Genomic DNA, 19,926 nt, shown 5'->3' with positions numbered 1-19,926 from the left:
CTACGACATCATCTCTGTTTGCAGTTTCCAGCAATGCATCATTATGGATATCTGGAATAGAGCACAACTCTCAAAGGTGCCAATCTAGTTTACCATACATTCACTACATAGAACATTAATTTAATGCCTCATTTCTTAAACAAAAGCTAGTATTGTCACGATGAATAGATTTAGATAAATTAATAGTTTGGAATTATGGATAATGGCTGGAAAAATGAAGTGGAGGGAACAAAGGAGGGAAATAAAAAGTATCAAGAAAACATTGCTTCTGTATTCCTATTGCTGCACATTGAAAAATTATAGGTGAAATATGCAAATATACAACAGCTTTTGTTGTGAGGACATAAAAAGGGGAGAATGTTTATAGGCATCATCTCCATTAGGTTTTTAAACATTTCTAAATTACCAGAGAATTCATCTCACACACACACAAGCATTCAGATACATACTCAGACACCCAAAACAGTTACAAGATAATGACACACCGATGTACATATATAGAGATTGGCACACAGACACAAAGATGCAGACGCACACACATGCATAAAGACACATAAGCAAACACATAAATCCAGATACATATGCAAACACATGTCTATAAATACAGTCATAAACAGACATATATAGATATGGACAGAACGCATGCATTCACAGATTTTTAAAAAAATGAGCAGACTTCTTTGTATTTTTACCATAACTACCTTATTATTTAGTTGCTTCTTTTTAGGCTCCCTTTTCCTATTTTCTATCTCTCTATTTAGCTTTAACCAAAATGTACTCAGGCAGCACAAACCTAGATTTATGTTTCTGTTGCTCCCTTTATCTTTTGTTCCAACATTAATGGTATCCCAATTGTATGTCATTTTGTGAATTAAACAAATTGAATTTAGTAAGTATGTGTACTTTTTTAAGAGACAAAAGCAACTTTCAACAATAATTTTGTAACAACCAGAACTTTGTTGTGTCCCAAGAGCTCCGGAATTATCAGAACTAGGAGATGAAAGGGTTAATGATCTTTGAGAATAGACTATTAATAGGCCAATCTGTATTCCTAATTACAACTTCATGTTGGCTAGTAACATAGCAACAGATTAAATACATCAATTACATTATCAAGGGAAAACTAAATAAAAGTTTTTTTTAGTTCAAACAAGACAATCTGTGCTGGGTAAAACACATTAGATGTAGTCATTCAAATGCTGCTCGACAGAATTCTGCTGGCACCATTTTAGTAACAGAACAAAAGTTGAAATGTTACTTTATTTGTTTCAGCATTTTAGCTGGACAATTATTGAAGCTAATGTACAATAGCCTGGACAATGAATAAGAAATGTACGATAAGTGATAAGGGGCTGATTTAGGGTGACAACAGCAGCTTATTGTGCGAGAAGTCAAATGCACATTTTAAGGAGAAAAACAGCTCTTATTTTACAAAAGTTTGGGCTTCGAAATTCAATAAGTCCCGTAATGGACGTGTGGATCGTGATTTGCGATTAACCCGTGCCTATTGTTTCTGATACAGGCAGCGAGCAAATTTTGTGCTGCCTACTTATTACAATGGTTGTAATGCAGTCAGCACTGTTAAGTGGCTGCACACCTGAGCAGGGTGCACAAATGCATGAGATACTAGCACAGCTTAAAACCTGCCAACACTACTTAAAGCTAGTTTTCAGCTTTTAAAGGGCAGATGCATTCCAGCTGCAGCATGTCCTGGGGGTGGCTGGAGAAATGCCTGAGTAGGAAAAACACTGAAAAATGGCACTTCAGGGCAGAAAGCATCTCCAAGGTTCTCTGAAGCAGTACTGGAGGCCTTGGTGCAGGAGGTCGACAGGAGGAGCGATATCCTCTAAACACAGGGGACCCTCCAAACAGACATTATGAAGGCAATGGGAGCAGATAACTGTCGAGGTTAATGCCAGCACTGTAGCTCCGGGGATCAGGATGCTGTGCCACAAGAAGTTCAATGACCTCACATGAATGGTCAAGGTCAGTGAATGCATCTTCAATGCCAAATCCCTACAAATGAACCACTAGCCTCAGACACTGCTCAATGAACCAACACCCCCTTCACTCACCTACCTAAAACCTCTATCAACCATGACTCATCTGCACAGTGAAAGAGAGGAACACTTTGTGATTGCGGTATATCTCTGAATTTACATCTGGTGCCTGAAAAGTGACGTGTGTAGTAAATGCTTCCCTGCACCATGGGGAAACCCATTATCCTGACGAAGCTAGGTGCTCACTCCACGTGTTTCCCTGTGGGAAGAGGAAATGTATGCAAAGAGAGGGGAATACATTGCAGAGAAGACCCTTGCGTCGTTCTGCGATCAATACTCGACCAGGAAGCGCACCTGCGAGAGCTATAAAGTTATCTTCCTAAAGTTTGTTAAGAATAATTTTACTTTTAATAAACTTTCTGGACTTGCTAATCGAGTATCCTGTTGCCTTAATTGGTTAAGTCTTGTCCAGACAAAATTAAGGGTGTTTTTTACCTTCAATACATTTGAAGTGAGAACCAAGGACATCACCACATGCCATACCACTCCCTGCAGACAACCAAATTTAAGTAGCAGTACAAACTCCAAACACTTCCCCTAATTCAGAACAACCAGCAGAAATCAATCGACAACTGACCTGAAAGTGATGATGATGTCTTTAAATAACAATGGTGAGGGAGCCTCCCTGCTGCTTAATGCATGTTCAGCTATGCAAGGTTAAGAGAGTGCATTGGTTGGAATATTGAGGTTGAAAATGGCACCTCTAGAGTCAAATCTGCATTACACACTGACTGGCGTCATGATCTGTCAACTCTGCATACTTCCACCACATATTTCCAGCGCCCACCCTAATGACCTCCCAAAATGCCGACCGGTGCGATCCATGCCAGTGTGCGCATGAGCTGCAAATGCTATTTTGGACCTGAAAGATCCATAACACTGAAAATACAGGTGCTGTGCAACCGAATTTTGTGGTCTTCATGTTTAAATTCCTCACTGAACATTTCAGTTACTGATTGAGTACTCGATTACTCAATTAATTGGTTGCCTTAGCCCAGAAGTGGGTGGATGCTGTGCAACTTCTCAAAATTTCTCTGAACAGTGCTTGTGAAGGTGCTGAGAGGATTATTATTATATGAAAATCAACATATTCTACAAAATTAAACTGACCAGAAGCTAAACCTCAACCCAGTTCATAACTGTTAACAATAGCAAGAGAGATTTATTAGAGCTTCTTAATTTGAGACCATGCCTCCTCTCTTTAGTCTGTTTTACTGAAGACCAGTAAACTATCTGAACTGAAACTAAAGAGTCAGTGCTTGTTCGCTGTGGTTGTTGCAAGCTACAATAGGCCAAAATCTAACTTCATAAACAATAAAATTTGAGGCAATTAATATGTTGAAAATCAGTACTTCAGACCAATTTCAGTTAACACTGGTACTAATTCTTGTTTTGCACCTAGATAACCTGGAATTGGAACCCCCTGGTCCCGGGCAAGTCTGTCATCTACAGTCTAGGATGCTGTTTGGGACAGAAATGCAATACTGTACCAATGTGCCTCCTGGCTTGCTGTAGTCACGTGACCACGACCATGAGGCACTCTGACTGGGGGCAGCCAATACAGTCAGTTTCAATAAAGGCAGAGTCCACACCAGACTGGTGTCCTGTGAGCTCGTAACAGATGCAGAGAAGTACTGGTCAGGTTTCCCTGGACTACTTGGGGAGAGGCCACAGTTTAAGGCCTGCCCACCATGGTACACTGAGGGTTGGAACCTGTGTAAAACCCCTTGGGCTGTATACATCAGAGCATGTTTGACGGGAAATGTATATTGTAAATATGACCTGTAATTCTAAGTTTAGTGAGGCACCTCAGAGTGTCACATACTGTATGGAAAGAAACTGAACTATATTGCACTTTATGTAATGCCAAATTTGAAATGTTAGCTAACGCACTTAAACAAATTTTATCAATAAAGTATATTTTTTGAAAATAAAATCCATCTCTTAAGCTATAGTTCATGCCTAGGTGACCTTTGAACATCAACATGCAGTGTCTGCTGACTTATTAAATGACTTCTTTAACTGTTTGCACATGGTATTTTCATTTTGGTTTCCTCTCAGCTCAACAGCTTGACTTTCTTAGAGATACTTTTTGTTTGGATTCTTTTGTTTAAAATTAATTTAAAAGCCCTCTCTGAAACTTAAATGGTCTTGTTGCTTTATCGTCCCACATTCACACTGGACTGTCTTAAAACACGACTGGGCAACAGACCGAAGAAGTAATATGATCATTGTAAACTGGTGAATATTCCCATACCACTCACCATATCTTCTTGCAGCCTAAAACCCTAGTTTGTTCGCTGGGTGGGCTGCCTGGGGATGACCAGACTGTGTTCACATCTCACTGATTTCATTCAAATGAGAAACAAGGCCCAATATCAGGTGTGCTCAGAGCTACCTTTTCAGACGCAGAGAGTATTTGCTGCGCCCAATTTGTACTTCCAGGCTGGAAATCTAGGCCATGGTTATCACCACGACTACATATAGCACAATAGGGCAGCAGTACTCAATGGACTCCTTCGCCTGCTTGGATTTGAAATGCCAAGCTTGCAACATATCAACAGGATCTCAGTACAATCACAATATTTAACTTTCCAAACTCCAAATGGACTGAAAAGGACCCATTGTTTCCTGAGGTGACTTTTGTATGTCTCGTTACTTTCCTCCTCTAAAGGAAACAGTTTTACAGCAGTTCTAATTCAGGTCAGTTCACTGTAAATCAAAGCTTGGTTATCGTATGATGCAGCACAGAAGGAGGACATTCGGCGAATTGGGCCTGTATCGGCTAAATTTTAAAATAATGAGCCATAATTTGCTGTTAGACTTGCCTCTGCCTATTTACCTGTAATGATCTTTGGCACTGCACGTTGGCGAAATATGTGCTGATAACATCTGGGACCTCAGTGAACAGGGCAAGCAACTGTGTATCTCCATAACCCATCAGATTGAAGGATTGTGAAAACACAAGGACTGAGAGGGAAGTGTAAATTAACAGTGGGTGAATTCAATGCCAAATCGGGTACTGAAAGAGAAATAAAAAGAGAAGACTGGATTGAGATAGAGAAAAAAGCAAGACAGAAAAGAAAAGCAAAAAAAAAGTTTAATTTTAAATTTTGCATTTTTTAAATCTCTAACTACATTTAAAACTTGAAGGAATTAGATTACATGCTTGTAATAGTTTAATTTTCAGTGCCAGAGAGGTTGTTTGGCAGTAATTAAGACTTTTCATGTTGTTAAAGGGATAATTAGACTGACATGGACAAGACTCAACTTTCTGTGGTGTTTGGTTTGTACCTACCGTGCAAGTACAGCAATCTCACGCCATTCAATGCATTTGAAATGGTGAGGTTGACAGCGAGATGTTGCTTTCATGAAGCTAACAGTGGAGTGGCACAACTCAGACAGCAAATTTTGAATTTCCACTTGAAGTTGCTGTAGCATTTGCTTATAACAGTGAACGCTGGTAGCCTCACTGTTGTTTTGACAGCGAATTATGGCCCTTTGAAATATGCTAGAAGTGATTTTTCTTTATCATGAAGTCAGGTTATCAGTAATGTTGGGGTGCACCAAGTGAGCAAATAAATATCTGGGAGAGAAGTAAAATTAGATCATCAGGTTTTTATTGAATCGATATTTGTCAATCACGTGAACTGCTTTGAACTTTTCTAGGGATCCAGGGCAGTCAAACAGGAAAATCAATTTGACAATTAATGATCCTCAGTTTTTACGCTGAAGTGATAAATCCTGATGTAGCATTCCAAGCAGCATTGAAGTGAATTCATTCTTTCCCCCTCACAACACTGCCCTTTTATTAAACTTTTATTAACTCAGGGCAGGCAGTCATGATTAACTGGCCAGGATTACAACTGCAGAACTGATCTGTAATAAAATACCAGAATTAGGAGTGGAAACGTGCTTAATTTCCCAGTGATGAACTGTCACACGTTCTTGCACGTCAATGTGCTCAGGTCAGGTTGATCTCTCCACCTGAGAAGAGGTTTAGTGTATGATTGTCTATAGACTTCCCCTGCACTTCCTTATAGGTCTGTGGGTTATTACTTCTCTATCTCCTTTGTCTTATTGATTAATCTGCCATCGGATGTCGGTTTGTAAATCTCATGAACGAATAAAAAAAAATCAGATGCAGCCCTATCTCTCATCCATTTGATGGTAGTCACATGGTAATCTGAAAGGGGAATTATTTATAGAGCCACATAATTCTGGTCATTCAATGAGACTAGGAGGAAACCCACCCTGAGATTAGTAAGGAGTCATTAGTGGATCAGCAGCACTGTTCCATTTTTTCAACAAATTGCTTCAATTAGCAATGCCACAGTAGATCAATTAATAAATTGCAGATTTATCCTACTGCATTTCGAGCATTCTGATTAGTCTTTGAGAAGCAGGAGAGCATTGATGTATTATCACTCTGATGGCTGCCATTTAGATGCGAGAAGTATATATCCAGTCTCAGCTTCTGCCCCAACTGTGTTCCACTCCACACTAGACCATTCTCTGGCCAGCTTGTGCTTCAGTTCCCAAGTTCAAAGTGCACTCCTCTCCAGGTTATTCCTGCCCTGGTCCCTTGCCTACCAATGCAATCTTCCTGCCCAGTCTTTCATACTCCACACCAACCTCATACTACATTCCCTGGCTTACCTGTAAATTACTGCTAACTCCGGAAAGAAAAGAAAATGATCTCACAAAAGTAATACAAATAAAATCACTTTTTCATACATTTTACAAAAATAAGTTTGCAAATGAAGTGCTTCCATTTGCTCATGGGGAATTAATAGACAGTTTCCAGTTGATGATACAGTTAACAGGTTTCCTCAATAGTTATTTCACAAAGTACAATTGTTATTGCAAGCTTCCTTCCAGATCCTATTTCTAGTTTTTCTGCGCTCTCTCAGGTCCCAAACCTTGGATTCCAGTTCCCTCCTGGTTCCAGCCCATTGTCTCCCTGCTGACCTTCATGCTTCCTCCAAGCTTTCCACTCCTGAACTCAGCCCCCACTCTCTTCTAGACTACAGCTTCCCGGTTTGTCTCTCACTCGCATGTTTTGCAGCTACCTATGGATGTGCCAGGCAACAACACTGAATACAACGAGCAACAGAAAGTCCATATGATTTGGAATGGAGATGCATTCTAGCTCAGGTACTGCCCGCCACTCCCTTCAGCCCAAGCTCTGCCAAGGACCATGCCCCCACCCTGTCTCCTCTCAAACCTCCATTTGCAGGCAAGACAAGGTCATTTATATGGCTATTAGAAAACTGCAGGAATACAGGTTGAAAAGTTCATCCTTAAGGGTTCAATAAGTTTATCCAATGAGTAGTTGTGCCATACAGAACAAGAAGGTTCCAAGCTGAATCGTCAGTCAGTGCTGAATTAGGTCAGTAGGGGTTGCAGTTGTCATCTTAAAATTGGCCCTAGTGTCACTGGGGTAGGAAGGTGGAAAACCAGTTAGAGAGCCTACTTGACTGTCTAAGGTCAAACAGATCATCAACATTCACTGTGCAAGCTCGCACATGAATAATGGGTAAATGGGCAAAGTACTAAAGACAGCCTTTGAAACTGCAGCACAAGAAAGAGTCAATGCCCACAGCGAGAACATTAGCAGGTAATTTTAAAGTAGAAAAAAAAACAGTAGGTTTTGGGAATTCCACATCTGCATTTGTGTTGAGAATCCCGTAAACACACGAATTTCCGTATAAACTGGAACACTACATTACCCAGAGCTATTATTGTGAGTTCTAGGACTTATGGTGTCACCAGTCTAGGCTCAGTTCAAATGTAATCCCAATGGCCAAAGCACAGTGTGAAAAAAAGAGCAACAACTTGTATTGATGTAGTACTTTTAACATAATAAAACATCCTGTGTTTCACAAGAGCATTATAAAGCAAAATTTGAAACCGAGCAACATATGGAGATGTTAGGGCAGATGCACAAAGGCTTGTCAAAGAGGTAGGTTTTAAAGAGTGTCTAAAAGGAGGTGAGAGAGTTGGAGAGGTTTAGAGAGGGAGTTTAGAGCTAAGGCAGCTAAAGGCACAGCTAACAATGGTTGGGTAATTAAAATCCGGGAAGCTCACAAGGCCAGAAATAGAGGAACATAGATATCTCAGAGGGTTGTGCAGCTGGAGGAGATTACAGAGATAGATAGGGACAAGGCCATGGAGGCTTCTGAAAACCAGGATGAGAATTTTAACATCGAGACTTTGCTTACCTGGGAGCAAATGCAGGTCAGCAAGCACAGGGCTGATGGATGAATGGGACTTGGTGCGAGTAAAGACACGGACACCAGAGTTTTGGATGACCTCAAGTTTATGGAGGGTAGAGTGTGAAAGACTGGTCAAGAGTGCATTGGAATAGTCTAACGGTAACAAAGGCATGAATGGGAGTTTCAGCAGCAGATGTGCAGAGACAGGACAGAGTCAGATAATTTTACAGATTTGGAAATAAGTGGTTTTAGTGATTGTGCGGATATGTGGTCAGAAGCTCATCTCAGAGTCAAATATGACACCAAGGTTGAGAACAGTCTGGTTCAGCCTGAGATGGTTGCCAGGGAGAGGAATGGAGTTGGTAGCTAGGGAACAGAGTTTGCGCCGGGGATCAAAGACGATGGCTTCAGTCTTCCCAAGATTTAATTGGAGGAAATTTCTGCTCATCCAGTACTGGATGTCAGACAAGCAATCTGATAATTTAGCAACAGCAGAGATATGAGAGAGGTGGTGGTGAGGTAGAGCTGGGTGTTGTCAACGTACAAGTGGAAATTGACATTGTGTTTTCAGGCGATGTTGCTGAGGGGCAGCTTGTAGATAATAGAAGAGGGCCAAGGATAGATCCTTGAGGGAGCACCAGAGTTAACTGCTGAAGCAGAAACAGAAGATATTGCAAGTGAAACTCTGGTTATGATTAGATAGCTAAGAACGGAACCAGGCGAGTGCAATCCCACCCAGCTGGCTGATGGTGGAAAGGCGTTGGAGGAGGATGGTGTGATCAGCCCTGTCAAAGGCTGTAGACAGGTTGAGAAAGAAGAAGGGTAGTTTACCTTTGTCACAATCACAAAAGATCAATAGATGTCATTTGTGACTTTGATAACAGCCATTTCAGTACTGTGGCAGGATAGAAACCTGATTGGAAGGATTCAAACATAGAGTTCCAGGAAAGATGAGCATGGATTTGGGAGGCGATAACACATTCAAGGACTTTGGGGAGAAAAGGGAGGTTGGAGATGAGGCGGTAGTTTGCAAGGGCGGAGGGGTCAAGGATTTTTTTTTAGGAGAGGGGTAATGACGGCAGATTTGAAGGAGAGAGCGACAGTATCTGAAAAGAGAGAACCATTAACAATATCAGCTAACATGGGAACCAGAAAGGGTATTTGGGTGGTCAGCAGTATAGTTGGAAGAGGGTCGAGAGAGCTGGAGATGGGTCTCATAGACAAGATGAGCTTGGATAGGAGAGAAACTAGAGAAAGATGTGAGTTAAGTGCGAGGACACAGGGGGATCTTTAGAGGAAGTTTGGTCTGGTGGGCTAGTGGAAGGTAGGGAAGTGACAGAGGCAGCACTGAGTCTTATACAGTTTCTATGTGCAAAAATGTTTCTGATTTATTTGAAATATATAAAAAAAAGACTTTCATAACAATTTTCAACTCTACTCATTGAAAGAAATGATTATACACTAGAAGTGAAAGGCAATGTCACAATATCCCTTTGGGAGTGATATTAAGTTAATCCATATACACAACGGATTGTAAAAGTTGAAATAATAACTTGCCACTATTTCCTGCTGCTTGCACACCATTGCTCAGACTCCATTAGTGTTCAGCTTAAGTGCCTTTCTGCACAGTCTTTAGGGATCAAAACCAAAAATCAACAAACAGAATGTACTGGAAACACTAGCGACTTGTAGTGTCAAGACCAAAGCAAGATCTTGCCCCGGAGTGAGGGAGGGATTAAATAAAACATTGCATCCATTAATCTGTTCAACGTAACTGGGGAAAATGATATCTGTTAATAAGTGTCAAGTAAACTGATCTTAGGCAGAATGATGATGTGTATGGAAATTGCAAATTTAATATTAATAGAGTTTATAAATAATTCGTAAGCATGAAAAGAATATTTTTAATTAATTGTGCAATTCAGATTCTAAAAAGTCTCATTTTAATTTAGAACAGAAAGTGCGAGACTCTCACAGCAGGCCAGACTGTAACTGTGGAAAGAGTAGACAAGTTAATATTTCAGGTATGGATCCTTTGTCAGAGTTGCAAGATATTACCGATAAGCAACACTTAACTCAGTGATAGCAGTCTTGACTTTGAATCAGAAGTTTGTGGGTTCATGTCCTGTTCCAGAAAGTTAGGCTGACACTCTACTCCAATACTGAGGGAGTGCTGCACCGTTGGAGATGCTGCCTTCTGGACAGAAGGTTAAACTGAGGTCCTGTAATATCCTCTCAAGCGGGTGTAAAGGATCCCACGGTACTATTCACAGAACAGGGGACTTCTCCTGGTGCCCTGTCCAATATTAATCCCTCAAACAACACCCAAAATAGGTGGTTATCTTATTTCTGTTTGTGGGAGCTTGCTGTGTGCAAATTGGCTTCACTCCAATGCCCAAAGTCCGTTGATGGATCCAAGGGGACAAGAGAAGTCCCTTGAAGGGATGGCTAATGACCGCTCAATGGGAGCCCCAGACACAGGCACAGAGGCATTTCCTACATATTACAATAGTAAAAAAGAACAAAATAAGGGAAAGAGAAAAGGGATAAAACCATAATGAGACCACACAAATAGGAAAAGAAATAAAATAAGCTGCAGAGTTGAAGTTGAGAACTGGAGATGATAAAATAGTTGAAGTAATATAAGTACGAGAGAAATCGAAGAAATAAAAGGCATATATAAGACACAGGGAGTGTGTGAATAACTGAAGGGGTGGGGTTAGCCTGGTGGAAAGGGAAGCATAGGAAACACTTGCTAAAGAGCAGCAGTCAGAAGGCCCCAAGATCCAAAAACCCTACTGGGGCTTCTACCTGATTCTGATCCACCTATCTAAGCCCAACTTGAATCTTTGGAGTGCTCTTGGAAATCCTGCACACCTTATAGTCTGTGAGGAGCCTCAGGCAAACCCTACTTCCAGCATTTTGGGGTGTCCCTCAATTTGAGCATCCGAGGCAGACTTGCAGTAAAGTGAGATCAGATGGGCGGGAATAATTCCTCCTGCCTTATCTAAATGTTAATGATGGGCTTATGCTTACAGCAGATTCTGGTTCAGTACTGCCTACTGAGAGGACACCAGGTAATTCAGGCTCATGCTGTCAGCACAAAGAGCAGATCTAAAGGCTGAATTTTCATGGCCCCCCAAGACAGGAACAGAGGTGGGGAGGAGGTGTCCCCAAAAATACCGGTGCTGGGCAATGTGTCAATTTCAAGGCGCGATCCCGGTGCCGGCAATAATGACCAGCATGGGGGAGGGCGGGCCAGGAATCCTGCTCTCCCTCAATTCAGGCTAATTAAACTGATTAAAAATCTTGTTTAGAGATTGCTGAAGGGGAGAGTGGGATTTTAAAGGGGTACAGCGGTTTTAGAAGCTATCAGTTTCAAAACAGCTGAGGGGAGGCAGGAACAGAGTAGGCGCCAGCCACGGCTCATTTAGTTTAGAGATACAGCACTGAAACAGGCCCTACGGCCCACCGAGTCTGTGCCAACCATCAACCACCCATTTATACTAATGCTACACTAATCCCATATTCCTACCACATCCCCACCTGTCCCTATATTTCCCTACCACCTACCTATACTAGGGGCAATTTATAATGGCCAATTTACCTACCAACCTGCAAGTGTTTGGCATGTGGGAGGAAACCGGAGCACCCGGAGGAAACCCACGCAAACACAGGCAGAACTTGCAAACTCCACACAGGCAGTACCCAGAATTGAACCCGGGTCACTGGAGCTGTGAGGCTGTGGTGTTAACCACTGCGCCACTGTGCCGCCCCCCCACCCCCGACATTACCCCAGCCCCACAAGAGGGTCAGCAAGGTAAAGGGGGACGGGACAGTTGGTAAGGGGGTGCCCTTGGCCCTGCACATGTGGCACTTAGAGCCTGGGCTTTGAAAGAGCATTGCGGCAGCAGAAGAGCAGGTGGTAAGGCTGTCAAGGACAATTGGGTGGCCACCTGCCCAGAAGAAAGGCTCCAGCTGGTAAGGGGAGCATGACTGTCAGATTTTGGGGCCAGTGGCAATAACGGGCAACACCCTTTGCACGAAGAGCAGAGCCCTAGGCATCAGGAGGGCACAGAAGATGAAAGAAGGACAAGAAGGCAAAGGAAGCCGAACCCTTAACACAGGATCGACAACCGAAGATGGAGTTCCCTGGAGATGGCCAAGAACCAGTGCCACAGGAGACTGTAACTCTCCAGGCAGATGGTCACAGACAGCTGTAACCTCGTCACCAAAGAGCTTACACTTTACAGCACTGATCAGCACGCCCTGCCAGAGGCCATCAAAGTCACTGTGACCTTGAAATTCTTTGCTTCTTGCTCCTTCCAAAGATCAGCTACAGATCTGAGTGGCATCTTGAAAATGGCTACCCACCACTGCGTCTCACTGGTCACTGATGCCCTCTTTGCCAGAGCTGAACAGCACATTCATTTAATGACAGACACGACCTTGCAGGAACAGAGGGCAGTGGGTTTTACTTGCATTGCTGGATTCCCCCAGGTGCAGGGCATCATCAATTGCACCCATGTGGGCATCAAGGCACCCAGTGACCGGCCACACAGATTAATCAACAGGAAGGGCTTCCACTCCCTCAACGTCCAACTGGACTGCGACCACAAGAGCTACTGCAATATGTGCGCTCCCTTTCCTGGTAGCTGCCATGATGACTTCTTCCTCCGGCAGTCTAGGCTACCTCAGACCTTCACTCCAACCCTCAAAGTGTGTGGATGGATCCACTTGAAGAAGTCCCTTGAAGAGATGGCTACTGATGTCTCAATGGGAGCCTCAGACAGAGGCACAGAGGCGATACAACCAATGCCACCTGCTCAGCAGGACAACCATTGAGCAGGTAACCTGGCTTCTGAAGATGTGATTTCAGTCCCTGGACCGGTTGGATGGTGCCCTCGAATATGTCTCTGCAAGGGTCTTGTTCATTGTGGTGGTCTTCTGCACTCTTCATTACATGGCCTTCCAGAGATTTGTGGACCTTGAGGATGGTGAGGCCCTGGAAGGAAACAGCTCATTGGGGGAGGAGCAAGAAGTAAAAGGAGGAGGATTTGGAGGTGGAGGGAGATGACGCTGAACAGAGAGATGCCCCTGCTGCACGACAAGGTGGCCTCCTCCTGCCATCTTCCAGGAAGAGAACCTCCCTCCTCTCCCTTATGGCCTCCAGCATTTGGCATCGATGAAGCGAGGGGTAGCCCTGCCCCAGGTACCAGGCCGCGAGCTCCCCTGTGACATCTCGCTTCCCTCTGGTGCAGTGGAAGGCTATGGCACAAAACACAGATCTCTCCCTCAGGACAACCAACAGTCTCAATGATGGCTGCCAGGGGTGTCTAAACGAGCCTCACATTTCATCTGACCCACCTCCATTCCCACTCCCACTTGCTCTAAGTGGACAGGAAACCTGTCTCCATATCAGATAAGGGCTCATTCCTGTGAAAATCTGAACTTTAATCAGTTTCCCACTAGAGATGGGTTTCTGGTCCAAAAACAAACCCAGCTCCTACTTACCACCTCTGTGGGGGAAAATTCAGCCCGTAGGCTTTCTAGCCCAATTTCCTCTTCCTCACCACTCCAGGCACAGCAAACAGTAACATTTACTTTTATATCTCTTCAAGATGAGCTTTATTATTACAGGGCCATGAGGAAATAGCAGGGGAGGGAACTAATTGTATAGCTCTTTCAAGGAACCAGCAGGGGCATGATGGGCCGAATGGCCTTCTGTACTGTAAGATTCTATGATGTTTACCTTTTGATCACAGAACAATCATATATAAAAGCAAGGAAGACTAGTACATAATAACCACCACCATCCTGTCCCTCCATGGCTTTTAAAAAATTTTTTCATGGGATGTGAGTGTCACTGGCCAGGCCAGCATTTAATGCCCATCCCTAATTGCTCTTGAGAAGGTGGTGGTGAGCCGCCTTCTTGAACTGCTGCAGTCCATCTGGTGCACCAACAATGCTGTTAGGAAGTGCGTTCCAGGATTATGACCCAGCGACAGTGAAGGAACAGTGATATATTTTCAAGTCAGGATGGTGTGTGGCTTGGAGGGGAACTTGTAGGTGGTGGTGTTCCCATGCATCTGAAGCCCTTGTCCTTCTAGTTGGTAGAGGTGAAGGGTTTGGAAGGTGCTGTCGAAGGATCCTTGGTGAGTTGCTGCAGTGCATTTTGTAGATGGTACACACAGCTGCCACTGTGCATCAGTGGTGGAGGGAGTGAGTGTTTAAGGTGGTGGTTGGGGTGCCAATCAAGCGGGTTGCTTTGTCCTGGATGGCGTCGAGCTTCCTGTGTGTTGTTGGGGCTGCACCCATCCAGGCAAGTGGAAAATATTCCATCACACTCCTGACTTGTGCCTGTGATAATTGACCATATAAAACAAAAAGATCCCAATTTCATCCCTAGTCTGTGCTAATGTAACTGCAACAAACGCGGAATCACATTTAGCCTCAGCACCTTTGTGTTGGGAAAGGGAAAATCTGTTTTTAGTTCCTGCTCCCGATTATAATCCTATGATCTCTACTGGTAAGTATGCATATGAATTTGTTGCTCTTGAATAAGAACAAGTTCATGCTGAACCATAATTTCCTCCATGTTGGAATAATCTGCTGGTATTCACTTTATTGGTGTAGAGACGTATAATAGGACATTGGTGAGAAACAAAGGATTACCAGTCCCCATGGACCGTACTTCTGCAAAAATCAGGGCCTTCATGACAGGAGTGAGAGCGCTAGAAAAGGACTAGTTCACTCAACAGAATTTCTGTAACTTTATTAACTTTTTCAGTTATTGTCCTAACTTTCACTGATAATTTTTCAAATGCTGAACTGCCTTCTGATTAGTTTTTAAAGATTTTCACCTAAAAACAGATTTCCTAAGTCACGGATTCGAAATTGTCATGGTTCTTGCGGATTCCAATAGATTTATGACCCTCTTTCCCCCACTCATGAGGATAGCTTCAGCTGTTGTGTTATTTTTACTCCTCACTAGACCAGCAAAAATTTTTTATAAATTTAAAAATGAAATAATTAAATTAAATAATTGTAAAACTGGTAAAATATTTTCTGTCACTTTTAGAAGAAGATGTCTTGCTTTAAATCAACATATGGAGGAATGTTGGAACAACGGCAGCGATTGAAATGGGGGAGGGGGGGGGGCGGGTCGAAGAAGCCATCAGGATGTGGTGGGGGAACGAAGTGGCTGTCGGAATGTGGGGGAGGGGTCGCAGTAGCTGTCAGGATGCCGTTGGGGGGGGACGGGGGCAACGGACCGAGGCAACGGTCAGGATGGGGTTGTCGGGGGGAGTCCAGGTAGCAGTCAAGATGGGGAGGGGGGTCGAGACAGTGCTCAGGTTGGGAGGGTAGAGGTAGCTGTCAGGATGTTGGGGGAGAGGTTGAGGTAGCAGTCAGAATGGGGGCGGGAACAAAGTGGCTGTTGGAATTTGGGGGCGGGGAAAGTAGCGGTGGGGGTTGGGGGGGTAAGTTTAGGCAGCGTTCAGGATGGGGGGGTTCGAGACAGCAGTCAGGATGGGGAGGAGTGGGGGTCGGGGTAGCAGTCAGGATGGGGAAGGGGGTCGGGGGTAGCGCAGTATGGGGGAGGGGTCGAGGTAGCGTTCAGGATGGGGAGGGGGGTCTGGGGTAGCGGTCAGGATGGGGAGGGGAGTTTGGGGGTAGCGGTCAGTATGGGGTGGGGTCGAGGTAGCAGTCAGGATGGGGAGGGGGGTCGGGGTAGCGGTCAGGATGGGGGGGGGGGTCAGGGTAGCGGTCAGGATGGGGAGGGGGATCGGGGTAGCGGCCAGGATGGGGAGGGGGTTTCGGGATAGCAGTCAGGATGGGGAGGGGGGTCGGGGTAGCGGCCAGGATGGGGAGGGGGGTTCGGGATAGCAGTCAGGATGGGGAGGGGGGTTCGGGGTAGAAGTCAGGATGGGGAGGGGGGGCCGAGGTAGTGGTCAGGATGGGGAGGGGGTGTCGGGATAGCGGTCAGGATGGGGAGGGGGGGTCAAGTCAGCGGTCAGGGTGGGGAGTGGGGGGGTCAAGGCAGCAGTCAGGATGGGGAGGAGGGGTCGAGGCAGCGGTCAGGGTGGGAGGGTAGCGGTAGTTGTCAGGATGTTGGGGGGGGGGGTGGGTGGATGAAGTAGCAGCCAGAATGGGAGGGTTGAGACAGTGGTTGGGATTGGGGGGGCAGTCAAGGTTGCATTCGGGGGGATGTGTGAGCAAGTGGCGCTGATGGCAGCCCATGCTTTTAGTATGGGGCTAGCAGGAGCACTCTTACACCTGCTGGTTCCATATTCAAGTAACTATTTTCTTTTTAGGAACGCACCTTTCTGGCAGTGGCCTGAAATCATTCCCTTTAGCTAGTTTGACCGCATGTAGACCTGGTTTTCTGAACAACGTTGGCCCAGCACCAGTTGTGTTCATGGCAAACACATTTGGTAAAGGGGTCATCGAATATCTTCATGCTCCTTACTTGTAAATGCCAAGGGCATAAAATCAGCTTCCAGTGTGGGACCTGGCTGCCTCTTTCACTACCAATACCATCATGGTGGACAGCATGTTTCCAGCTGAGAATGTACTTGTGCTACCTGTTACATAGGATGCTTTGGTACCAATTTTAAATCTGTTAAATGGATGCAGAATCATCAAATTTCTAAGCCTATATGTTCTATAGTAAATTCCCCTGTGATGTCTCTCATCCCCTTTCTCCTTCTCGCGGTTTTTCCGGAACACTGAACTTTTGCATTATTTCTGTTGCCCAGGAACGTTTCTGAGGAAAATGCCTTCAAATCAGAAATAAGACCCATCCAGCATCATAACTAAACATATGCTATAATAAAGATGATTTGAAAATATTTTAGGCAGCCAAAGAGTTAAAAGAATAAATTTTCCATTCCTAGTGATTCTGGTGAATGGCTCAGAGATGAACAGAGATGAACACTACTACTAATGTGCAGTGACTCTAATTACTTCTGCAAAGGAACAGTGAGAACATTAATGGCCACTGGCTCCATTCAAACCTACTTGCAGGAAATAAGCTTTGATGCAAAACTGACTTTAGGACCTCAAGGGACAGCTACATTTAAGACTGAAGTAGATGATGGAGATCGGAAGGAAGGGGTTTAGAGAGATGAAGTCTAAATAATGGAGTGTAAGGGAAGGGAGAGAATCTGACTGACTATGAGCTAAAGATTAAGGTTATTATGTTCTTTGGAGCTTTTGAAGAAGCTTGTTTATAGTAATGAAGGGAGGATAGCTGGATGGCATTTACTGATGCAATGAAATCACATGCAAACAGAAGTGACATCTGTCTGATGTAGTAATGTTCTGAAACAAATTGTGCCTTTGAAAACAACTACAGGCTCTTGCCAAATACTGTTCAATAATCAAAGTGTCTTGACTTTCAGATAGCTCAGCAAGTTTGCCTACTAAGCAATTGAGCCATAGAGGGAATAGATTTGACCTCCAGTTGTGTGGAGTTAGCTGATCTGAGCCAGTGTGGTTGGATCTCTATGTGTCAGCTATGGTTCAGTTTGTAGCACTCTACTTCTGAGTCAGAGGGCTGTGGGTTTGAGTCCGAGGCTGACACTGCGTTATGGTACTGAAGGAGTGCTGCACTGTCGAAGGTGCCTTCTTTCAGATGAGACATTATACCAAGGCCCTGTCTACCCTCTCAGGTGAATGTAAAAGAAGAGCAGGGGACTTATCCCTGGTGTTTTTTTTTGTTTTTCTTTATTCGTTCATGGGACATGAATGTCATTGGCTAGGCCAGCATTTATTGCCTATCCCTAATTGCACTTGAGAAGGTGGTGGTGAGCCACCTTCTTGAGCCGCTGTGGTCTATGTGATGTAGGTACACCCATTGTGCTATTCTGTAGTGCTTTGATACAACTAAGTGGCTTGCTATGCCATTTCAGAGGGCATTTAAGAGTCAACCACATTGTTGTGGATCTGGATTTACGTGTAGGCCAGACCAGCTAAGGACAGATTTCTTCCCTGGAGGACATTAGTGAACCTGATGGGTTTGTATAACAAGCCGGTAGTTTCAGGATCATTATTAATGAGACTACCATTTATTTCAGATTTATTAAGTGAATTTAAATTCCCCCAGCTGCCGAAGTGGGATTTGAACTCATGTCTCTGGTGCATTAGTCCAGGCCTCTGGATTACTCGTACAGTAATGTTACCACAATGCTACCATCCTGGCCAATATTTATCCCTCAATCCACTGGAAGAAACAGATTTTCATTGTTGTCTGTGGGAGCTAGGTGTGCAGAAATTGGTTGCTACGTTTCCTACATTACAACAATGACCACACTTTAAAAGTACATCACTGGCTGTAATGTACTTTGGGAGGTTCTGAAAGGTGCTCTATAAATCCAAGTCTTTCTTTTCTTTCTTTATAACTGGTCTCAATGTTCCTGGATTAAGGAGGGCGGGTGATAATAACTGCCTACCATTATCCAACCCTGCTGGAAGCATGTGTGTTCATATCAGGGCATGTGTGTTCATATCAGGTAAGTAAAGGATCAGCCTGGTGTCACATACAACAACCTGCCAACATGCACCGTCAAGATTTGCACATGCTTACTGGCCTCCCTTGGCAAGGTACCATAGGGTAATCCAACACCTGTGAAACTACTTCAGCAAGTAATTGATGCCTTCAAGAGAGAAGAGGGGGAAAATTTGGCAGAAGAAAACTATGCCTTTTTAATATGTATATTGCCAAACAAAATGCGTCACTTCAGTAAACATATGTGTATGTGAAAAGTAAGAAGACCATATTGCTGAATTTCTTGGAATTAAATTTTGGAGCACTGTGCTTCTCAGTAATCACTTGGAGATTTGCAGCTTAAAGTTTAATAAGAATTCTTGGGTTTCATATTAGTTTATCCAACTATTGTAAACCAAAGTATTCAGCACGGTAGCATATTAATAAGGCGGTAAACAGATTAATTAGGAGTTTAAGTAGCTTCTTCTGTACTACAGAATTGAAAATAGGCAGGGCGACTGCAAGACGAGACTATAGGTAGACAGACGTATTGATGTATTGAACAAAAGACAAATAAGTGGTTATACAGGCTGACAGCTTTGTTTACTCTAGTTGATCAAGAAAGCCATGCACTTACCTGGGGGTTTAACCTTTACCTCCAGTATATTTGAAGATTTACTGGTTTTCCTCACCCATTGGTCCATCTGGTTTTGGTGCCAAAGTTCAGCAATGCACTGGTATTTCCCAGCCTCTAAGTCACTGGCTTTAGAGACAACCAGACGGACATTATTGGACAATGTTTTTATTATCATTGTTTTATTTGTAAAATTTGTTGCCTTGTCCCCCCATGCAATGGATGTGTCATGCGCAAAGGTGATTATGTCATAGCTGTTGCTTGATCCAGCGGGCTGGAATTTCCACGTTACAGATACTGACACTCGGGAAGGATAGGTGGGTCTGATGAAACACTGGAGTTCAAATTCATTGTCGTAGAACACAGATGGCGTTCGTGTTATTGCAGTAACGCTGAAGCCGGTTTCTGTCAAGTAATCAAAAACAAGATGTTAGCATCAACTTCTATAATCTAAAAACTTCTCAAAATACTTTATGTCACAGAAGGATACCAAGATCTTTTCCCTCTCCCTCCTTTCCTTCCGGA

General features: G+C 43.8%; 1 protein-coding gene across 1 annotated transcript in view; it reads right to left on the bottom strand.

The window, feature by feature from the left end:
- The window catches only part of igsf3 (immunoglobulin superfamily, member 3), a 196,570-nt gene that overhangs the window by 26,289 nt on the left and 150,355 nt on the right, over nt 1–19,926 (bottom strand). The window contains exon 6 of the mRNA XM_068040735.1: nt 19,405–19,806. Coding sequence (XP_067896836.1) covers nt 19,405–19,806 — 402 coding nt within the window. The remainder of the gene's footprint in view (nt 1–19,404; nt 19,807–19,926) is intronic.

The sequence above is a fragment of the Heterodontus francisci genome, chromosome 10, assembly GCF_036365525.1.
Source record: "Heterodontus francisci isolate sHetFra1 chromosome 10, sHetFra1.hap1, whole genome shotgun sequence".
Lineage (NCBI taxonomy): Eukaryota > Metazoa > Chordata > Chondrichthyes > Heterodontiformes > Heterodontidae > Heterodontus > Heterodontus francisci.
Note: the sequence above shows the minus strand (reverse complement) of the source record. Positions and strands in the feature narration are given on the sequence as shown.